At 38.3% G+C, this 19,720-nt stretch overlaps 2 protein-coding genes across 2 annotated transcripts; both read right to left on the bottom strand.

Annotated features, from left to right (window-relative positions):
- Positions 1–58: 58 nt before the first annotated feature.
- Positions 59–6,374, bottom strand: rab6bb (RAB6B, member RAS oncogene family b). Its single transcript, XM_056744302.1, has 8 exons — positions 6,175–6,374; positions 4,097–4,155; positions 3,965–4,018; positions 3,770–3,875; positions 3,536–3,647; positions 3,174–3,267; positions 2,891–2,957; positions 59–2,249 (listed from the first exon to the last, which is right to left on the bottom strand). Exons 1-8 carry the CDS (start codon positions 6,242–6,244, stop codon positions 2,185–2,187), a joined length of 627 nt encoding a protein of 208 aa, XP_056600280.1. The 5' UTR covers positions 6,245–6,374; the 3' UTR covers positions 59–2,184.
- A 2,054-nt stretch (positions 6,375–8,428) lies between these two features.
- espnlb (espin like b) lies at positions 8,429–19,198 on the bottom strand. Its single transcript, XM_056740842.1, has 10 exons — positions 18,906–19,198; positions 18,480–18,671; positions 15,973–16,159; positions 15,626–15,808; positions 15,423–15,539; positions 11,528–11,650; positions 11,305–11,437; positions 11,040–11,161; positions 10,283–10,456; positions 8,429–10,202 (listed from the first exon to the last, which is right to left on the bottom strand). Exons 1-10 carry the CDS (start codon positions 19,196–19,198, stop codon positions 8,724–8,726), a joined length of 3,003 nt encoding a protein of 1,000 aa, XP_056596820.1. The 3' UTR covers positions 8,429–8,723.
- Positions 19,199–19,720: the final 522 nt, after the last annotated feature.

Below are 19,720 nucleotides of genomic sequence, written 5' to 3'. Positions count from 1 at the left end.
AAATTCATCCCCTACTTTTGCTTAAGTGAATAAGGAACAAATGCAACAGCAGACAGTATGGTATTAAGACATGGATTTTATTGATTTTTTCAGACAGATGTCATGCTCATAAATGTCCTTACAGAGTGAATAAAGAGGCAACTACACTGCTTTACACAATCCTATGGCAACATCTTTGAGGGATTCGACCTCCTCAAGCACTTTCAATAGCAACATTTTTTCCGGTCTTACATAAAACCTTCCCCTTACATCAGAATGTTCTGCAGCGCTTCAACGCTTGACCACGTGAACACAAGATTTCATTAAATGAATATCACACAATGTTGTAACTCTGTCGGTTGCCTGGCCAACCTGTCAGTGACCATCTTTCTCAGTCTAAAACATGTGTTCTCAGGTAGCCATACAGTGAAAGCTTTGCATTGTGGTGTCACAACAACAGAAGGCACAACTAGTGTACAAAAGTGAAAGATGACAAAGCAAACAACAAGAAGAAATGGAGGCTTGAGAAATGTAAAAGATGACTTATGACCTCTCAATGAAAAACTCATCTACCTCAGCCCCACCCCTAAGTTAATATCGGTGACCCATTTAAAAATCCACAGTTTGTATCAGAGCAAAGCTAAAGTCGACTGTAAGTTCCCTCAATTCAGTCACAGTAATTCCTTATGTCCAACAAAAACGATCATTTTTGTTCAAATTAATAAATTATTGGTACCAAAATTAAATATATTTTAAACGCTTAATATATTCTAAATTAATCCAAGAATCTCTATACAGTCAGTGGTGTTAGTCAGTGCATTTATGTAAACAATTTAAGATACGAAACAAAAAAATAAAGTTAAAAGATCCCAGCTAATATTTTTACAGACAGATTCGTAAACAACTCACATTTCTGTTGCAATAACCTGAACATTGCGAGTTAACTACTAACATTGTACATTCTGTTTCCGCTCAGCTCTGTTTTAAAAATGTCGAGGTGAAGTCATTACAGAAAAAAAGCAGTTTTCACCTCTAGCTAACATTATGAATTTCGACATCTGCTTTCATACCAGTAAGGCTTTATGAGAGATATGACAATCATTTACCTGTTTCATCACTTTACGAAGCGAAAAGAAATACATTTCCTTGTCAGAACCCAGAACAAAGTGCATGTATTTGAAATGACAATCCAGTTGTTTCTAAGGCTCACCTCAAATTCACCTTCCTCACCTCATTCTAAATGACACTTTCTCTTTCTCTAAATTCCTGTTGAGGGGTGTAATGGGATTAAAAGTATGCCTTCGGAAAAGATCATTTAAAAATCAAATGACCCTGCTGGAACAATAAAACAATATAAGGCAACAAAAAAATGCCCAAATCAAATCGAATACTTCACTACCAGTGTATGGCTACAGGTGAGAGAAATAAAACAAGAGTGAAGCCCTTTTCATATTAAAATAAAGAAAATAATATTTGTACAGGTGAACAAAAACTACGTCTAGAGTAGATGATGGATGTTCACAATAATATAAATACTATATACAATACAGTACGGATCTAAGGTGTATACATGATGCTAGCAGAAAAAATCCATTAGTTCTTTGCAACAGTGCCAACGCACTTTAAAGGTTAGCCAGAGCGTGCACACCCCTCACCGAGGCCTGCTACTGGATTAGCATGTAAGATGTACAGCATACACACAGACTCACACTGAGACTTTTTACAGGATCTTTCTCTTTTTTTTCTTTTTCAATAATTGTTTCTTTACTACTGATGTGTATGGACCAAAGGACATAACAGATTCTAAAAGTTGTCTTACATGCATGCTATAGTCGAACGACAGTTAATCTGACGTTCCTCTTATTTCTTATTAGTTTTTGTGAAGGCATTTAGTGCTTTTGTAATGTACAAAAATACAAAACATAACAACTGATAATCCACTCTGAATGTTTTTGTCCGATGATGGTACACATGCCACTTCCTGTCTCATATGAATCTGTTAGCTAGTCGTTTGGAATTACCTATTATATTCTTTTGGCAATTGAACTGACAGTGATTTTTCTTGCAACTGAGGAGTATAATATCAGACCCATTCAGATAGATGTTAAAAGCCTATATCCGATCATAAAGTTCAACTGTACGTGGACCCATAGGAAGCAACAAAACAAGCGTGTGGTGTTAAATGAAGGTCCAAACTGCTTTCTACTAACAGGAACACCCACTTTCAGTGGCCGGAGGATCTGGTTGTTTGTCCAGCTTAATGTCGATCACTGAGAGAGGTTACGTGTTAAGAAAATGTACATTTGCCTCATTCATTTAATGCACAGCCTTCAACGAATGACTCTTATTAAAGGTATAATTCACCCAAAATTGAAAATTCTGTCACCATATATTAAATATACAGTATGTTTGGAAGAAAGTCGGTAAACAAACAGATCTCATCCCACACTGACTCCCATAGTATTTATTTTCACTAATATTGCAGTAAATGTGGGTATGGTTACTGACATTCTTCCAAATATCTTCCTTTGTGTTCACAAGTTTGGGACAACCTGAGGGTGAGTGAATGATGACAGAATTTTCATTTTTTAAATGTATTACATTTGGAACAGCACAGCTCCCAGATCTCTCAAAAACCGAGAGGCACGTGATGGGGTAACAGTAGGGAGCTGCTCAACATAGAGTAAAGTGGTTTTAAATATCATAATTGGTGTCTTACAGCTTTGTTTAGATTCTGGTTATAGATTTTGAAACGCAAAGCTTTGTTTTGTTTAAACCACATTCACACCTTGGTTGAAGCAATGATTTTCATTTAAAAGTCATCTTGCTATGAATGACTTACTTCTAGTTACTTAATATAAAAAAACAATGACACGCATTACCTTGTCAGGTAGAATGTGCAAAAGGATACTGCCTTCTTTGTTATTTTCATCCAAGCTCTCCATTCCTGGCAAAGCAGCAGCCACTCGCCGGAACAACTGTTAAACAAAACAGAAAGCAAATAGAATTAAACCAAGATTTTTTTATTACGGACTAATACAGCTAAAGGCCCATAGGAACCAACTCAGTGGCCAAATCAAATCTTTTTAGAGCTTTGCATGTGTCACGTTACAGGCCATGAACTCAAATTGAATTACGGATTTCGATCAAGCCCATTTGCCATTGACCGGATGACGAGGCGCTGTTAGACTCACCTGTTTAACGTTGCTGCCGGTCTTCGCACTGGTCTCAATAAACATCACATTCAGCTCTTTAGCCCTCTGCTCCCCCTCTTCAATAGTGATTTGCCTATTAGGTGTGATACATTAAAAAAATAATAAACAAACTGTAACAATCTGGCATTATAGCCTGTATATTAGTGGCAATAACAATATATACATTGAAGGATATTTAATCACTTGCCAGATGATTTTAATAATGCAAGCTAAGGATTTTGTCACTGCGTGTGCTCGCTGGGTATCAAACCCATGACCTTTGCATTGTTAGCGGCGCACTTTACCAGTCGAGCTATAGAACGGAAGCTTAATGACATTAACATGACATTTAAATGACTCGCCTCTTCTCCTCAAGGTCTGTTTTATTGCCCACCAGCATGATGATGACATCACTTCCCCTCTCTGTTCTGACATCATCAATCCATTTGGAGGTAAGCTGAAATGAATTGATATCTGGAGGAAAACGGGACAAAATGTCACTCTATAGTATAGGTTAAATTCAAATATCAAAAAGTGTAAGATACACAGTATCTATTGATTCAAGTCTCATGCACATGTGTGCGTCTGTGGCTCACTTGTGATGTCATACACCACCACAGCCACTGTGGAGTCTCTTATGTAGCTCGGAATGAGACTCCTGAAACGCTCCTGCCCCGCAGTGTCCCACAGCTGTAACCTCACCTGCAGAAAAGGACAGTCATATTTTTTATAAATAATGATACCATTTGATTAATCCATCTGTTTTATTTATGGATTTTTTTGCTTCTTACAGTTCGGTCCTCCAGGTACATGGTTTTTGATAAAAAGTCAATTCCAATAGTCGCCTGCAATGATACAAAATGTCAAAATGATGTATAAGAAAGATAAAGAACTCTTTTAAACATAAGTGCATGATAGTATACCTGATAAGTGTTGTCAAAACTGTCATACATGAACCTTGTTATCAGCGATGTTTTTCCAACTGTAAAAAGAACCAAAAGAAGGAAACCTTTCAGAGTTTGATTTACACTTCATAAAGAACTGTAAATAAATCACAAATGTTGGAGTTATTATTGATAATGACTTTAATGCAACACAAGAATTTGAATGCCTTCCCTTCCATCCTTCAAATAATAGTAAAATTCTAGATCACCAAAAGTTTATTCACATTTATTCACACCAAAAATGTGAGATCACCATTGTTTTGAGTTAAAAGGACACACATCCTTAGGGATAGTTCGCCCAAAAATGCCCTCACTTACCCTCAGGTTGTTTCAAACATGTTTTAATTTCTATGTTCTACTAAACACAAAGAAAGATATTTGTAAGAATTTAGGAAAAGTTTAGGCCACCTTTGACTACCAATTTTAAGTTTTCCTATGGCAATCAATGATGTCACAGAATTGAAAATTGCTTACATTTTTCCAAATATCTTTCTCTGTGTTTATCAGAACAAAGTCATTTAAACAGGTATGAAATGACATGAGGCTGAATAAATGATGACAGAATTTTCCTTTTTGGGTGAACTATCATTGTAAGAACATGCGTAAAAAGGCAGTAATTGATGAAGCTATTGTCACAGTGAATTCCTAAACCACATTTCATACACTATAGGACTGATCCTTTCACACCAGTCAGGTCTGGCCTGTTTGTCAGGCCAAGCAGATATGCTTAAATCTTTAAACAACACAATGCTAAAAGTTATCCTAGAGCTCATAGAATCAGAGGGAATAATGGCTCCATTCATCTACAGCCTCAATAGAACGAGGAGGGGGGTCTGCTAATGTCTTTAAAAGAGAACAACTTATTCTGACTAGCAGAGATGTTCAGGACCATGGACAGCAAAAAGCAAATGGTCTTCTGACCCTAACTGATCATAAAATCATGGGGAATGTGATAATATTCCAGCACGTTTAGCAGTGTTTGTCTATCCATCCTCATGAAGAAAACACGTAATATGCGGTTAGTGATCTGGTACTGACAGTAATTTTACCTTAATTTCTGCTACGAATATTTGTAATTTAAATGATTTTCATCTTATTTAGTCCAGCACTCCTTAATACTGTACAGGGCAGGCCCTATGTACGACGGCTGTCCTTTTTCTCAATGGCAGCAGTAAATAACGAAAGGTATAACCATTGGTCTAAGCCAAGTTTTGCCAGACATCGTATATGTATACGTATTTATACAATTGTAAATTTTCCTGTGATACCACGTCATTGTCATTATGTTCAATGTTTGGATGTCCAGTCATGACATTACAGACATGATCTCAAATCCCTGTCTGATTACGTCTGTTCACAAACACCGACGGTGATACTGATAACACACCCAAAATGTATAAACCACGATATATAGTCCCAAAGCACAGACTGCTCTTTCAGATCATGACAATTCATGAAATTATGCATTTTTTATTCATTTATGCTGTGCTGAAAGATCCCACAGACGCTGACTGCCAACCTGGGTGTGTCTCCGGTAGACACACGGCAAATGCAAAGCCTCTGCGCCTTTCTGTGTCATGAGATATTAAATCATTAGATGATAAAAAGAGAATATATATCAAAACAAAACACCCACATATGCGTCTTGCATTTAATTTAGTTCAGATGTGTCATTTGTTTCGGGCTATTTGGTGCGCTAGAAAAACAGCGATCAATAATATGATCAGATCTCCAGACCTCAATCCGAAACGTAACTGACAATCAAATAACTTACGTGCTTTCTGAGTTTTATTGAATTACGATAACGCCCAACGACACGTTTGCAGATGCATTTTCACCGATGTCTAATGACGCTGCATAGCAATACATTTCATGACTAATCAAAAACACGCAACATACTTGTTTGACAGGAAATCAATGAGAATATGAGCTATTCCGAAATAACACCACAATAAAGCTTGACACGAAAACCTAACATATAATGTAACCTACAACATGCATGTGTCGAAAGGTTAATGGGTTCGTTAAACCCGATCGTGGCAAATCGAAAGACTCACCGCTTTGCTCCCCTAAAAAAACAAGTTTGAATTTCCTTAAAGGGTTCCCAAAGTCACTTCCCATAGACATGATTGCTTTTGTTACAGAGTTGTAATGGATTATTATGTACAGGTGGCACCAGTCTTGCGAGAATGCAGAGGGGAAATCTTCGGTCCCGAATCGATGGATATTGCAGTGCTGCTCCGCGATGTCAAGTCCTCTGTCGAGTGCGCATGCGCAGTGAAGGCGCTACGCCCGTCTGATATCACTCAGTGTTTACGGAAACACTGCTCGCGAGCTCCCCTCTCGCATTAAACCGCAGGCCATGCATCCGTTTGCAGAATGCATTCAACAACGGCACTTATTTATGTCGTTTTAATCCCCTTTATTCTGTTCAATGTTTTAGTACATTTTTTTGTAAGGAATGCATCCAGCACTAACCTGTCTATAGCATATAAAACAAGGAGTGGTAATAAAACAAATAGTTGAAGGAATTAATATTAATGCATTTTGTCATAACACAGCAAATCTATGTCATTTTGTCATAACACAGCAAATCTATGTTATTTTACATGACCCGTTGATCTGATAAGCAAGGATTGTTTTGTAATTTGAATGCTTGTAAACTAATAGGGTATATAAACAGGGCAACAAAGGCAGAGAGTTAAAATTGACTTATACAATTTAGGCCAGAACACGAGCTTTAAAACCTGAGCTTTTAAAAATGAGCTCACACCTCTTATGTGTCAAGAACATATGCACTACCCAGTGTGTCCAGACTGACAGGATAATTTAACATTTCATGTAAGATTCATTCTTCAGGAACTGCTCTGCGAAGAGTTATGTAACTGGGATCCCAAATGTATTATCCAAGCATGCACTGTGGATATAAATCTGTTAACCTTCATGTTCCAGTGCATCAAATTGTAGTCTCAAGGTCTTAACAGTGAGGAGTTCATTCATTCAAATGAAATGAAATTTTAATGTATTGATGTGTTTACCAATGTTTCTGAATTCTTTTTTACAATATTACAAAAATACATCTTATGCACAAAACCATGGACCTTAATAAAAAATGTTTCATATTTTGCCTGTTTTTTTATATTTTAATTTCTTTTGAACTCTTAATTATTGTCTTTGTCTGAACAAATGTTTTAATATCTAGCATAAGTAGAATGTTGTTTGAAGGCTGAGAAAAAGCATCAACTGGAGTCTTTTTTATTTTCCGGTGTGTATTTTTCTAGTTATTTTAGGCATGGTAGTGATCTGTATAAAATAAATGTTTATTAATCTTGTTCAGTCTTCCTTTGAAAAAACTTTGCTGTAATTTTGCAGCAGTTTTGCGAGTAACTTACTGTAGATTTGATTACTACTTAATATTTTGCTATTAGTACTGTTTTTAAATTTGACTTTGACTTGATATTCAAAATGAGCAAGAAGAGACTGGTCTCATTACTGGCACAACACTGCAAAATGACATTCTGCCTGAGCATTTTTGTTTAAATAAATTACAAAACAGGGGGGCACGGTGCCTTAGTGGTTAGCACATTCGCCTCACACCTCCAGGGTTGGGGGTTCGATTCCCGCTTCTGACTTGTGTGTGTGTGGAGTTTGCATGTTCTCCCTGTGCCTTGGGGGTTTCCTCCGGGTACTCCGGTTTCCTCCCCTGGTCCAAAGACATGCATGGTAGGTTGATTGGCATCTCTGGAAAAATTGTCCGTAGGGTGTGAGTGCGTGAGTGAGTGAATGAGTGAGTGTGTGTGCCCTGCGATGGGTTGGCACTCCATCCAGGGTGTATCCTGCCTTGATGCCCGATGACTCCTGAGATAGGCACAGGCTCCCCGTGACCCGAGGTAGTTTGGATAAGCGGTAGAAAATGGAATGGAATGGAAAATTACAAAACATTCACATGAGAAGAAAAGTAACCCAAGATATTTAGTCTTGTTTAATGAAAGAAAATATACGAACTAGGTAAGTTAATGTTTAAAAATAAATTGTAAATTAAATCTACATCACGTTATAGGTGAACCTGCTGCAAAACTACAGCAAAGATTTACAATGTACAGGTGTTTCATCAGTTTCTCAGGTTTGGGCATAACATGCATTTCTCCCACCAACATTCATGCTTATTAATGCATTGCATTTAAGGTCAGATTCCTGTTTCTTCTTATGAGAAAGAGTTAAACAGTAACAAGTTATAAGGAGACAGAAGTGCTTTATAATTAAAAAGAGCATTTCTGTAACCCAAAAGACCAATCCTATCAAGCAGCAATGTTCAAACAAAAATCAACTTTTATTTACAAATGGGCATTTAAAGAATACTGCACACATCAAATAAATTATTGTAGGGCATTTACGTATATGGCCAGGTCCTGATCATAATGCATATGTAGTATTTAAGTTTTATCAGATGTTCATTACAACCCACCAAACAAAAGTAAGCCTCTTGCAGATTGAGATTAAAATTGTAATTCAATTTTATTGGCTCGCTTATCATATTATTACATATCTCAAAAGCATTTGTTTGTATTTAAATGCGGCTCAGTATCACCATCACATAATTCAAACTTCAGAAATCAAACAACTCTGCTTCTTTCTCCTTCCAAAAGGTGAAACTGCGATCAATATATTTGCAAATTTCATCATTACAAAACATTGAGAAGTCGTTGCTTTCATCTCTGCTGGGACGTCCTGCATCCTCTAATATGGGATTTTCACCTATGACATTCGGCGTGACCTCAGCACAGATCGTCCCAAGTTCTCTTTTCCCAAAGTATTGTGCTTTGGTGTGCTCAAAACCATCTTTCCACTCACGTCTCCCAGCCTCAATATCCTTGAGAACAGCCTGGTGAAACTCTAGGACTGTTTCCCAAGGAAAATTCCCTACATGGTCAAAAACTTCAAAGCATAACAGGTGCCTCATCTTTCGTTCCTCGGCTGAGAGGTCCTGTTCGAGAATGTGAAAGTAGCCGAGCATAAAGAGCTCGAGAGTCAGGGTGTCATACGCAACAGGAGCACCATTCACGCGGGGAAGGAACTGCTCGGGTGAGTAGGTCACTTGCTTTCTCTGTAGGCTTCGGATCTGTCGTGAAGGGACCCCAGAGGCAACACGTTTCCAATTGCCAATCATCTTGTCTATTGCACTTCTCTGCCTGTAGAGATGATACAATGATCTGGTTCCTGGCTTGGAGACTGGAGCAGTTATTGCTTCACTTGTCGAACAGGTCTCAAGATTTTGTTTCATTTTTGCTCTCATTGATATTGCGTATGCAGACTTTTTCCAATGGCTCAGAAATAACACAACAATGCGTTCCTTTCGCAAGCAGGTGGTCTCTATCACTTCAGCTGAATCTTTGCCAGGTGTCTGTTTGCATTTTATGCCCTTATCATTAGCGTGATTTATGCCGGTGCTTTGGATTGTCCCTGAAGACTGCTCTTGACAATTTGTTGACGTAGACAGATTTTGCTGCCTTAGGTCTGAGTGAGCTGCGTTGTTTAGAAGCCCAGAAAATGGATAGATGTTACCCAGCTGACTCTCAAAGTTTGATCTTAAATTTTTTACAGAAACTCCTGACTGCTGAATCTCCAGTTCAACCTTCTGCCTGCTTCCTCTGTTACAACTTCGCCTCTCTGACTGGTATGCGAAGACTGAAGCAAGATCTGTGTTTGGCATCTTACAGATGCCGTCTTCTCCATTTGTTTCTGAGAGGTTGGACAGCAGCAATGACATGCTCTTCACGATATTTGAGATACGATTGTACCACACAGGAAGAGGTAGAGATTCCCCCACGTTCGGTCGCTGGTGGCACTCTGTATCTACGATGATATTGACGATGGGATCAGGAAGGACTGCTTGGAGTTCCTCTGCCAGTCGGCTAAGCTCAAACTCATAGGCCTGGCAGCGTTTCTGAAGGGAGATGGTTTCAATCTGTCCCTCCAGGTAGACCAAGTCGTCTTCAGTAAGCAACTCGCCAAAGGGACCCAGAATGACATTGTGTGCTTGGGAGTACCTCCAACCATCCACTTCCACAAACTTGTTACTGTCATCCTGTGTAATGTGAAACAATTATATGTAGGGTGTGCTTATTTAAAAGAATGTATGAACTGCAATGGGTGGGTAGTATTTACTTTAATGCTCTTGTTGTCATCATCCTGTAGTCGAGCCTGAAGCTTGCGCACCATAACTTGTCTCTTCCATTCAGCAATGGGCCTCCCGTTCACATCATGAGTAGGGATCAGAGAATCAATGTCAGCAAGGTTTTCCTTCAATGCTGAAAGCAAAACATCTTCATTTTCTCCTTTCTGAAAACAAATTTATAACAATGCTGAAAAATTACTCAGAACTAATGACAACGCTATCATCTCATTTACAATTAAACATTTTCTCTTAAAAGTTTAGTTGACAATGACACCTAATGATTAAATATTGATTTACTTTTTAATCTGTTGCTTTTTGCTATTATTTTGTACTTCAATGGGATAGTTCACGAAAATGAAAATAATTTATTCACTGTCAAGTCATTTACAATCTTTATATGAGCCTTTCTTTTGTGAAACACAAAAGAAGATACTTAGAGAAATGTCTTTGTGTATGGTTTTGTGTCTATAAAATGTTGTTAGTGTCTCAATGTTCTCCAGATATCTTCTTTTGTGTTCTGCAGAAGTATGAGAAGGTTTTAAAATGACATGAGGGTTTGTAAATTATGAAAGAATTTTCGTTTTTTAGTGAACTATCCCTTTATTACATTAACCAACATACAATTTCTGTGTTACACAAACATTCCATTATTTTGATTAACATTATTAACAATAAACTGTTCACCCTTATAAAATGACTTCTTTGCTAATAAAGAAATTAATAAATGGTGTTGAGGGTAGAACATACATTAAATGCTTGTCCAGTGAAGACAGCTGTGATCCCTGCTTGTCTCATCGACCTCATTGATTTGTTGGAATGAATTGTCTGCTCTTCCTCAACATTTTTCCTCATGTTGAATGAGGTCACAACTGTACAGTTCGGCCAGATAAAGAGAAGAATGAGATAACTTTAAAAATACGCTCTCTTTTTAGACGTTTTGACAAATCAAGATCTAACAGACAGTTGTGCAATGATCATAGTAAGAAAAGTGCTAAAAGACCTGTAATCTCACCTGTAGAGGCCACTTGCATGTGCTGAATGGTTCCAGACCCAGCTCTGTTGCCCTGTGAGGAGACAGGGAACGCAGATGATGCATCCGGGTCTGGTGGAGAGAGTCGAGGTTGGGGAGGCACCTCGTTCACCGGCTGCTAGGAACACCAAAACAAAGTGATTAAAAATAAGCGAGTCGTGTCATGTTTGTTATATTAAATTAGTCTGTCATTAAATATCATCACCTTGATGCTGTCCATTCTAGTATTGGACAGGTGCTTAATGTCCTGGTAAGGGTCACTTGTGCTAAATAAGGTCCTTTCTTCCTCTATAAGTAGAACATCTGGTGCAGGGAAACCATCTACAGACTGTCAGAGTAAAGAAGCAATGAGTAATTCGGGGCTGACTCAGAATGCAGTGAATTTAAACTGCAATTTTCTCATAATGGTAAATTATCCAAAACACGGATCTGGACGCACAGTGTACACCAGGATCTAGCAGAAGCTTACAAGGAGAGTACAAAGTCATGAGAAAAGTGAAACAGGAGCTCAAACTGTTTAGTATAGCAGACCTCCCACTTTGTTAACGAAGAAAAACTGCCTATAGAGATCCGTCATCCGATAGGACGGGTCAAATGACCCATACCTGGAAATGCAGTGATTGATTTCTCTTATGGGCACTCATGAACCCTCATGAATTCTCTCTGTGTGTCTTTAAATACTTATATGCCATACAGCACAGTGGCAGAAAAGCTACGGTATACTGAAACTTTTGCCAAATGGTCTGTACATGCGTTAATATATAAGAGATGACCATGAGGATATGATTTGATCAAATTTACAGTATGGGTCTTATGATATACCAGCATGCGCAATAGTGTAATATTAAAACTCATGATTATCAATATAGTATTTACACTGTAGCAACCGACAATATTTCAATTTTGAGCCATGAGAGTTACAAACGCTTTCTCTTCACCTCCCAACACTCAAATTTTGAATGTGATTCATTGGCCAAAACAAAAACACAAAATAGACTAAATCAAAATGAGGTTGATTGATATAATTATTTTATTTATAAAAACATAATTTCAATAGATATCACAACAATACTATTGTTCATTTCTATTGGATATGATGATGATGATCTTGTAGTAAAAATCTGAGCGAAAACCGTGAAAGCCATAATTAACAATAGTAGTAATCATTTTAAATTTATGGAACAGTCATGTATTGAATAAAGCCCTAAATGCCAGCAGCATATCTAAGATATTAAATAAGTAATATTTCATAATAAATATTAAATAAGGCTTGAAGTACTACACACAGTATTTAACATTCAATCTATATCTTAAAAAAATTTACGCCGTATTTTGATATTTTAAGAAAAAGTGTGTACAAGCAAAACACAAACATTTCCGAATTTCTGCTTTCGTCTATTACATCATCTCTTACTTGCCCTACAAAAGTAATATTTGTTTGTTTAACCTCACAGCCTGCATATAGTCTTGGTATCATTTGTTTTTTAACTTTCTTCTTTATTTATATGCAATCTGTTTAAATTGTTTTCCATTAATTAGTTTTTTATTCTCAAATGTTGTACAAATATTATGACTGATACTGATAACACCCAACAAAAGCGCATTCTTCATCAATCAAAAACAACCCCATGCTGTCTTTTAGAAGGATAAAGAAATTCCATTACTCTTGAAGCACCTTAAAAATCATGATTTCAGAAAAATAACTTTTATAACTATGTAAATACCTTTGCCAGTTAAATCTTCACAAGTACTGTATAACCGCCAAGTGTAACGTGTCCAGCCAAGCACCTTCATCCAATGACCAAAAGCTTAAGGATCAATGCCCTATAAACAGTTCACTCGGACAGGAGGTCTTCATAGTAAAGTATTAATAATTAAAGGGTGGGATTAGGTGAACGCTTGTTCTTTAGAAATGTAAGGTTCTAAAAGCTTTGTATCAACACCACAGTACCACAAGTTCCTCTACAACACTTATACTCTTAGTGTTTGCTTCAGGCGGATATGTATCTTTTATGACTAACACTTGCATGTACCGTCACAAGCCTCTGATTTCTCTAAATCTCAAGTGTCTATTTATGATAAGACCTCCGTTGTACAGGAAGTCAAGGCCAAAGAACGGGGTTTGATAGTGTCTACACATGAACAGACAGTTCTAGTCCCTGATGAGCTATCATGTTATCTTTACCTAACTGTCCTGCTGCTACGCAACTTTAAACAAGCATCACTCAATAAAGACAGTAGCTGTCCATCACCTACACATCAGCTATGGAGTGCTCAGGGGTCAGCACACATCACTCACAGATCATTAGATACTGTATATGTAAGTGGAATAACAGCTTTATCTGCAGTAAGCATTGTATGACATCAATATTTGTTTGATACTTTTTTTGTGGTAAATTGGTCTGGTACCTTGTATAGCTGATGCCACCACCGTTTTTAGCTTGTATCGTTTTTTAAAATACAATAAAATGAATGCCTAAAACAACATGGATGACTAGTGGTTCACTATTTTGAAAACAGTTATACAAAGTGCTTTTTAAAAACGATGAAATCGAATAATCACATCCAGAATAAAAGATGTTTACATTATAGTCTCTGTACTGTGCGTATTCATTTTTAATTATAAAAAACACATACATGCATACATATTTAAGAAATATCTAGATGTGGTTATTCATATTTATCTATAATTTCTATTATATACAAACGTCGATTCATGTTTATATTTAAAATTTTCTTAAAATATGCATGTATGTGTATGTGTTTATGAATACAAAATAAAGATGAACAGTACACAGACATATACTGTAAACACAAACTTTTAATCGCAATGAATCGTTTGACAGCCCTAAAATGAACGTGCCCACACTTTCCTTTGGGAAGGTACACACAAAACAACCAGTGCACGCCAGTGTAAACAAGGACAGCGTCACTATACAAACTGGGGCACAACACGTCTCTCTGTGCAGCCCTGTGATATATTCACTGAGCATGAGAAGCAAAACGCCATGTGACATACCCATTGCTGCATTTACGAGCCTCTGACACCTGAGAAGGGGGATCTCATGACGCCCCCGTGGCATTGGAGCTCACACTGAGAGGGGAGTAAGTGATAGCACACAGATCCCTCCTGCGCCAACCAGACACTCCTAAGTGTCTTGCTAATCAGCCTGTATCCGACCGTATCGTTCTGCTTTGCCATCGATGTTATGCTATCAAAAGACTGCCTCTTGCATAGTTTCCACATAATTTATGCACTAATGACGTAACTGACCTTTAGCGTATGTGAAACAGTGGAGGCTGAGTTGAAATACAAGTTCCTCATTTTGTGAATTTCCAGGGAGAATTGGGGTTTAACACTTTATGGGCCTATTAGATGTTGCAACCATCCTTTCTCACGGCTAATTCTCCTGACCTTACATCTGTGACGTAGTTATGTGAATGACTTTAAGGTGAACATAAAATGGCCCTCTTTTGAGCTCAGACCAGCTATATTCTTTAAATCTAATTATATGATAGCACAAAAATTGCCCAGGCGTTCTTCCAGTTGCAACAACAGATTTCATGACACACATGACATACAGTATTCCTGGAATTGTTCCTGGAATCCGTGACGATGTAACAACAGAAAAAAGTGGATCAGATTATGATGGAATTATTGGTTAGAAGATTAGGGGTCTCTGAACAGAATGATCCTATGAAGAATGTCCTGTCCTTTATCTCATAAATAATACATCACTTATTAAGTAGTGATGACGGTCAGTGCACGACTGAGTCGGGTTAATAATGTGCTTTAATACGTGTACTCAGTCCTCTACTATGTATCTTTATTTAGCCATGTTCATCTGCTGTATTTTATTGGCACAAATATGTTCAGGGTGGAGTAATAAAGTTTGCCAGAAGGTGGCAGTAACAGTTTGCCATCACTAGGGGGATACGTGAACCAAAACACTGCCGTCAGCTGCATTCAGGGTGTGCCATATTATGCCAAATGAAATACAGAAATTAGAAGTACCGTAATTAAAAACTTAAACACATGAAAAGAAAATAAAGTGCAAACAGAAATCTGAAAAAAATGATCTTACATGAGGATCACCGGCACGGATGAAATTGGCACAGTCATGATAGCCATTGTACTCTGCCAGATCCACTGCAGTAAAGCCATCCAAATCTCTTTCCAGTGGACTGATGTGATTATTCAGCAGTGCCCGGCAGCACTGAAAGAAGAAAAGTCTGTCATTCAAAGCCGCTGCGACTGCATTTGAAACACTACTTACAACGTATAAATATTTGTGATGGGAACCTCCAGTTCTCCATTCTCAGCTGCATCGTGCAGAGGGGTCCCACCCCAGTGGTCTTTTATGACATTCGCTCCCATTATCAAAAGACGCTCCACAATGCGATGGTGGCCCTCACTAGCAGCAAAGTGCAGTGCTGTGGCTCCATCCTTATCCTGACTGGACAGGTCCAGATCTGTGAAAGTTGCCTGAAGATCAAGAACAGATACAGTGTGATCATTGATGGGATCATTGTTTCACATCAATTGTATTATATTCTATGAATTTGTTGATTGACAGATGTTTAGTGCGACCATCACTTGATCAGATGATAGACAAAAGACAATCATAGCTAAGAGTGGCTGTAACTCACCAGCCAGACCACCAGTGCATAGTGTCCCATGTGGGCAGCTGCATGAAGAACACTCATCCCATCCTTGGCCTGCAAATGGACGTTTGCCCCAGAATCCTTCACCAAGTATTCAACCACATGAAGATGCCCTTCCTGACAGGCCAGATATAGTGGGGTGGCCCCAGTTCCTGTCTGACGGTCCACATACCTGAGTCCAAAAACATCTTTATGAGACTTATAAGGTATACTGTGTATACTGTACCCTACTTTATGCTTATAGTATTATTATATACTATACATACAGTACCTACAGTAAAAAATATCCGTGAAAGAGATTAAAAGGGATAAGTGAAGTTAACTGGGTATAATGTTGTTTATGTTCTTCAAAAAATCTTTATTTGTTATGAGGGGTTATAGTTCTGTGAAAGGTTTCTTTTATCTGATCCAGTTAAATTAGAGAGACCGGCTCCTTGTGTTAAAAAAATATGCAAAACCCTTATTAAATGTTTTACTTTTTAAGCAAGTTAGTTTAGTGAGGTCTTAGAGCGAGGTACACTTTCTATTGCAACATTATATCGGTGGCTGTGCACAGTATAAGCACAGCTGCTGCCATATGGCAGGTATGAAACTCCTGATGTATTATAGAGGACAAGGTACAGTGAGATGACAGGTTTGACATGTGTTAGTTGACCTTCTCTCAGCCTGCAGCTTCTAACAGCAACACTGACTGTGCCAATACTAACCTGTCCAAGCATGACACATTATTTGCCGACGCGTAAACGAAGAAATCACATACAGTATTTTTAACCAGTACTGGGGTCATTCTATAATTTGGGGTATAAAGAATTTGAAAATGGGGAACATTTTTCCCAAAACTCTAACATAACCTCACATAACCTCTCCTATTAGTCTCAGAGTTTCATAGTTTTAATTTTTTTTACCTTTACCTCATATATTTTTAACTTAACTGAGTTACAATGTTGATAATAACTTTTACATTTACACAATTAGGCCTATAGCCTACCTCAACATATGCATATGGCATAGTTAGAAATACATCTTCATAAACCTATCATAAGTTATAATTCTAATACTGTATGTATTGATAAAATGTCAAATGCTTACTCATTTATAAGTCACTTTAGATCAAGGGTTGTAGTAAATGAAGAAATAAATGCAATGTGTTTAGTTATAATCTCTTGTTAGAGTTTAAAGTCACAATATTTATGTAACACTGCTGACATCTGAATGCTGAATCCACTGTTGATCTTGACTTCCTTCTACTTCATCTATAGAGGAAATGACATCACACCATGCAAATGATTTACAATTGGGACAAACCATTCCTTTTTGAGAGGGGTTTTCCCAGTGGATAACATATTTGACAATGGTCTTTCGGACACACATAAGGTGTATCACAAAAAACACCTTATTTCCCAAATGGTATGATTATCTAATCTAACTAAAGACAAAACTATGAGAGTAATGTGTTTGTATTTTGAGGTTATTTTAATGCTTGAACTTTACAAAATCAGACAGCTATATACCATACTTTTTTAGCTGATAAAATGCTGCGTTAAAGACAGCTCGGATTTGGGATATTTCCCCATCACAAACCCGGAAGTGACGTCTGGTTTGGAAATGTATTAACATTAGTAAAAGCGTTTCGTAACATTAAGGCTGACCACCTACCATCAAGATTGGCTGCGCTGCTTCAAGATTGTCTGCGCTGTGGGCCTGCAGCTGCAGCTTGTTACTCTTGTGATAGTGAGAGAAGTTGAGGTGTGTTTGTTTGTTCATGGCATTTCAGTGACGGATGTTAATGATGGATGTAACGCTGGATTTGCAGATTGTTTGAAATTGATAGATGGAGCGTTCCCACCGCTGAAAGACATGAACCAAACGCGGTTTTGTTGGCAATCGGCGCGATACTACTCTAAGGTACTCAAGATTAATATGAGATTGGCAGAAACGGTGCGTTCTACTGTACCTTTAATAATATATCCCATGCAGGCTACATTATGTTCCTGCAATTATAGAATGGCTCAGTTGCGTTTACCCAACTTCGGTTTTAAAGTCCCCGTGAACTGGAAGCTGCGATCTTTTTAACTTCTGTATTTTTACGCATTTCCGAGTGAAATGGAATTTCTTATGAGAAAAATAGTGGCCGTGGGTTTCGTCTTTCTCTTCAATTTGATTGGAGGTGTAAAACTGCCGTTGCATTTTGAAAGGGGAGGAGTTAACGGATGCTCCGCCCAAACCGTCTAACGATGTCATATAAGATGGATAGGAAGGAAGTGCATTTTCAGATTTTAACTGAAGATTCTGAGGGCACACAAAAGAGAATGACCCACATCGATAAACTATTTATAATAAACAAGGACATACTTAATGAACAAAATGGCATTGTCATTTTTTTTTCACTGAATCTTTAAGTGTTGTTCGGCTGATTTATGATCCGTATAGCATTTAAACTACAAACATCAAAATATTTATAATGTATAAATGATCAATATAGAGTGCCTCACAGCGGGGAGTTAGACATGAGTAATTTGAGGGAGGTGAGGTCTCCACTGGCTGCGGCATAATGAAGAGGAAGAGCTCCGCAGTCGGTCTCCGCCTCAGTGCTGCTTCCCTCTGACAGAAGCCACTGCACTGCCTCCGCGTGGCCAAACCTGGCAGCCAGGTGCAGGGCCGTAGCTCCCTCGCCATCACGATCCCGTAAGCAGAAGTAGATGCAAAATCATCATCAAATACCTCATAAGTGGTTTAAATTGCAGGCACACTGATTCTAGTATACTGTCATTTCTACTAATGAAAAAGCTGCTTTAGTGTTTGAACTGCACATCAATCATTGACCGTAAAGTAAATAGACATTGACTCACCATCCTTAAAAACATCATCAATCCAGCTGTCAAAAGTGTTTTTTCTCTTTCATACACTTGGCACTCACCTCAATCCCACAATTCCCCTGTCTCAGCAGCCACTCCAGCTCTCGCACATGCCCTGTGACAGTAGCATCATGAGCAGGCGTCGCTCCGTTTTTGGTGCGGATGTGGCAGGGTAAATGAGCCTCTTTCACCAAAAACTGGAGGCACTCCAGCTGGCCGCAGCGGGCGGCGTGGTGAATGGGTGAAGCTCCCTGAGCATCCGTGATGGTCGGACTGAGGCATCCGGACTCATGCAGGGCCCTCAGAGCCTCCACGTTCCCTTCACGAGCTGCCTGAATGGCCTTGTGGAGCACCATACTGCACCTTAGCCAGCCTGCAACTAAAGTGGCAGGGGTCCTGGGCTGCACCCAATTATCGCTCCAAAATGACACCTGAGCTTGCTAACAGATGGGAGAGGGATGAGGGAGTGGACAAGCACTGAGCCAGAAATGTAATGAGATCCCTTGTGAATATATACATCTGCTTCTGTCTCTTGAATTTCCTTCAATCCCATATACAATAACAAACTATCACTGTAAAACTGGAGAACTGTAAAAACTTAAAGCGATAGTTCGCCCAAAAATGAAAATGCTTCTATCATTTACGTATCATGTATGACTTTATTTCTTCCGCAAAACACAGAAGAAGATATTTTGAACCAGACATCTCCATCCCCATTGACTTATAGCGCCAGTTGAAGTGAATGGGTGCCGGTTTACAATATACTGAATTTTCATTTTTGGGTGAACTATCACTGTAAAAACAACCGTCCTCAACTCAATAGTGAAAACTCTCATACATTATATAGAATTGCTATTCATTTGAATGAAAAAGGAAGT

The sequence above is a fragment of the Triplophysa dalaica genome, chromosome 3, assembly GCF_015846415.1.
Source record: "Triplophysa dalaica isolate WHDGS20190420 chromosome 3, ASM1584641v1, whole genome shotgun sequence".
Classification (NCBI taxonomy): Eukaryota; Metazoa; Chordata; class Actinopteri; order Cypriniformes; family Nemacheilidae; genus Triplophysa; species Triplophysa dalaica.
This window is presented reverse-complemented; position numbering and strand designations above follow the sequence as displayed.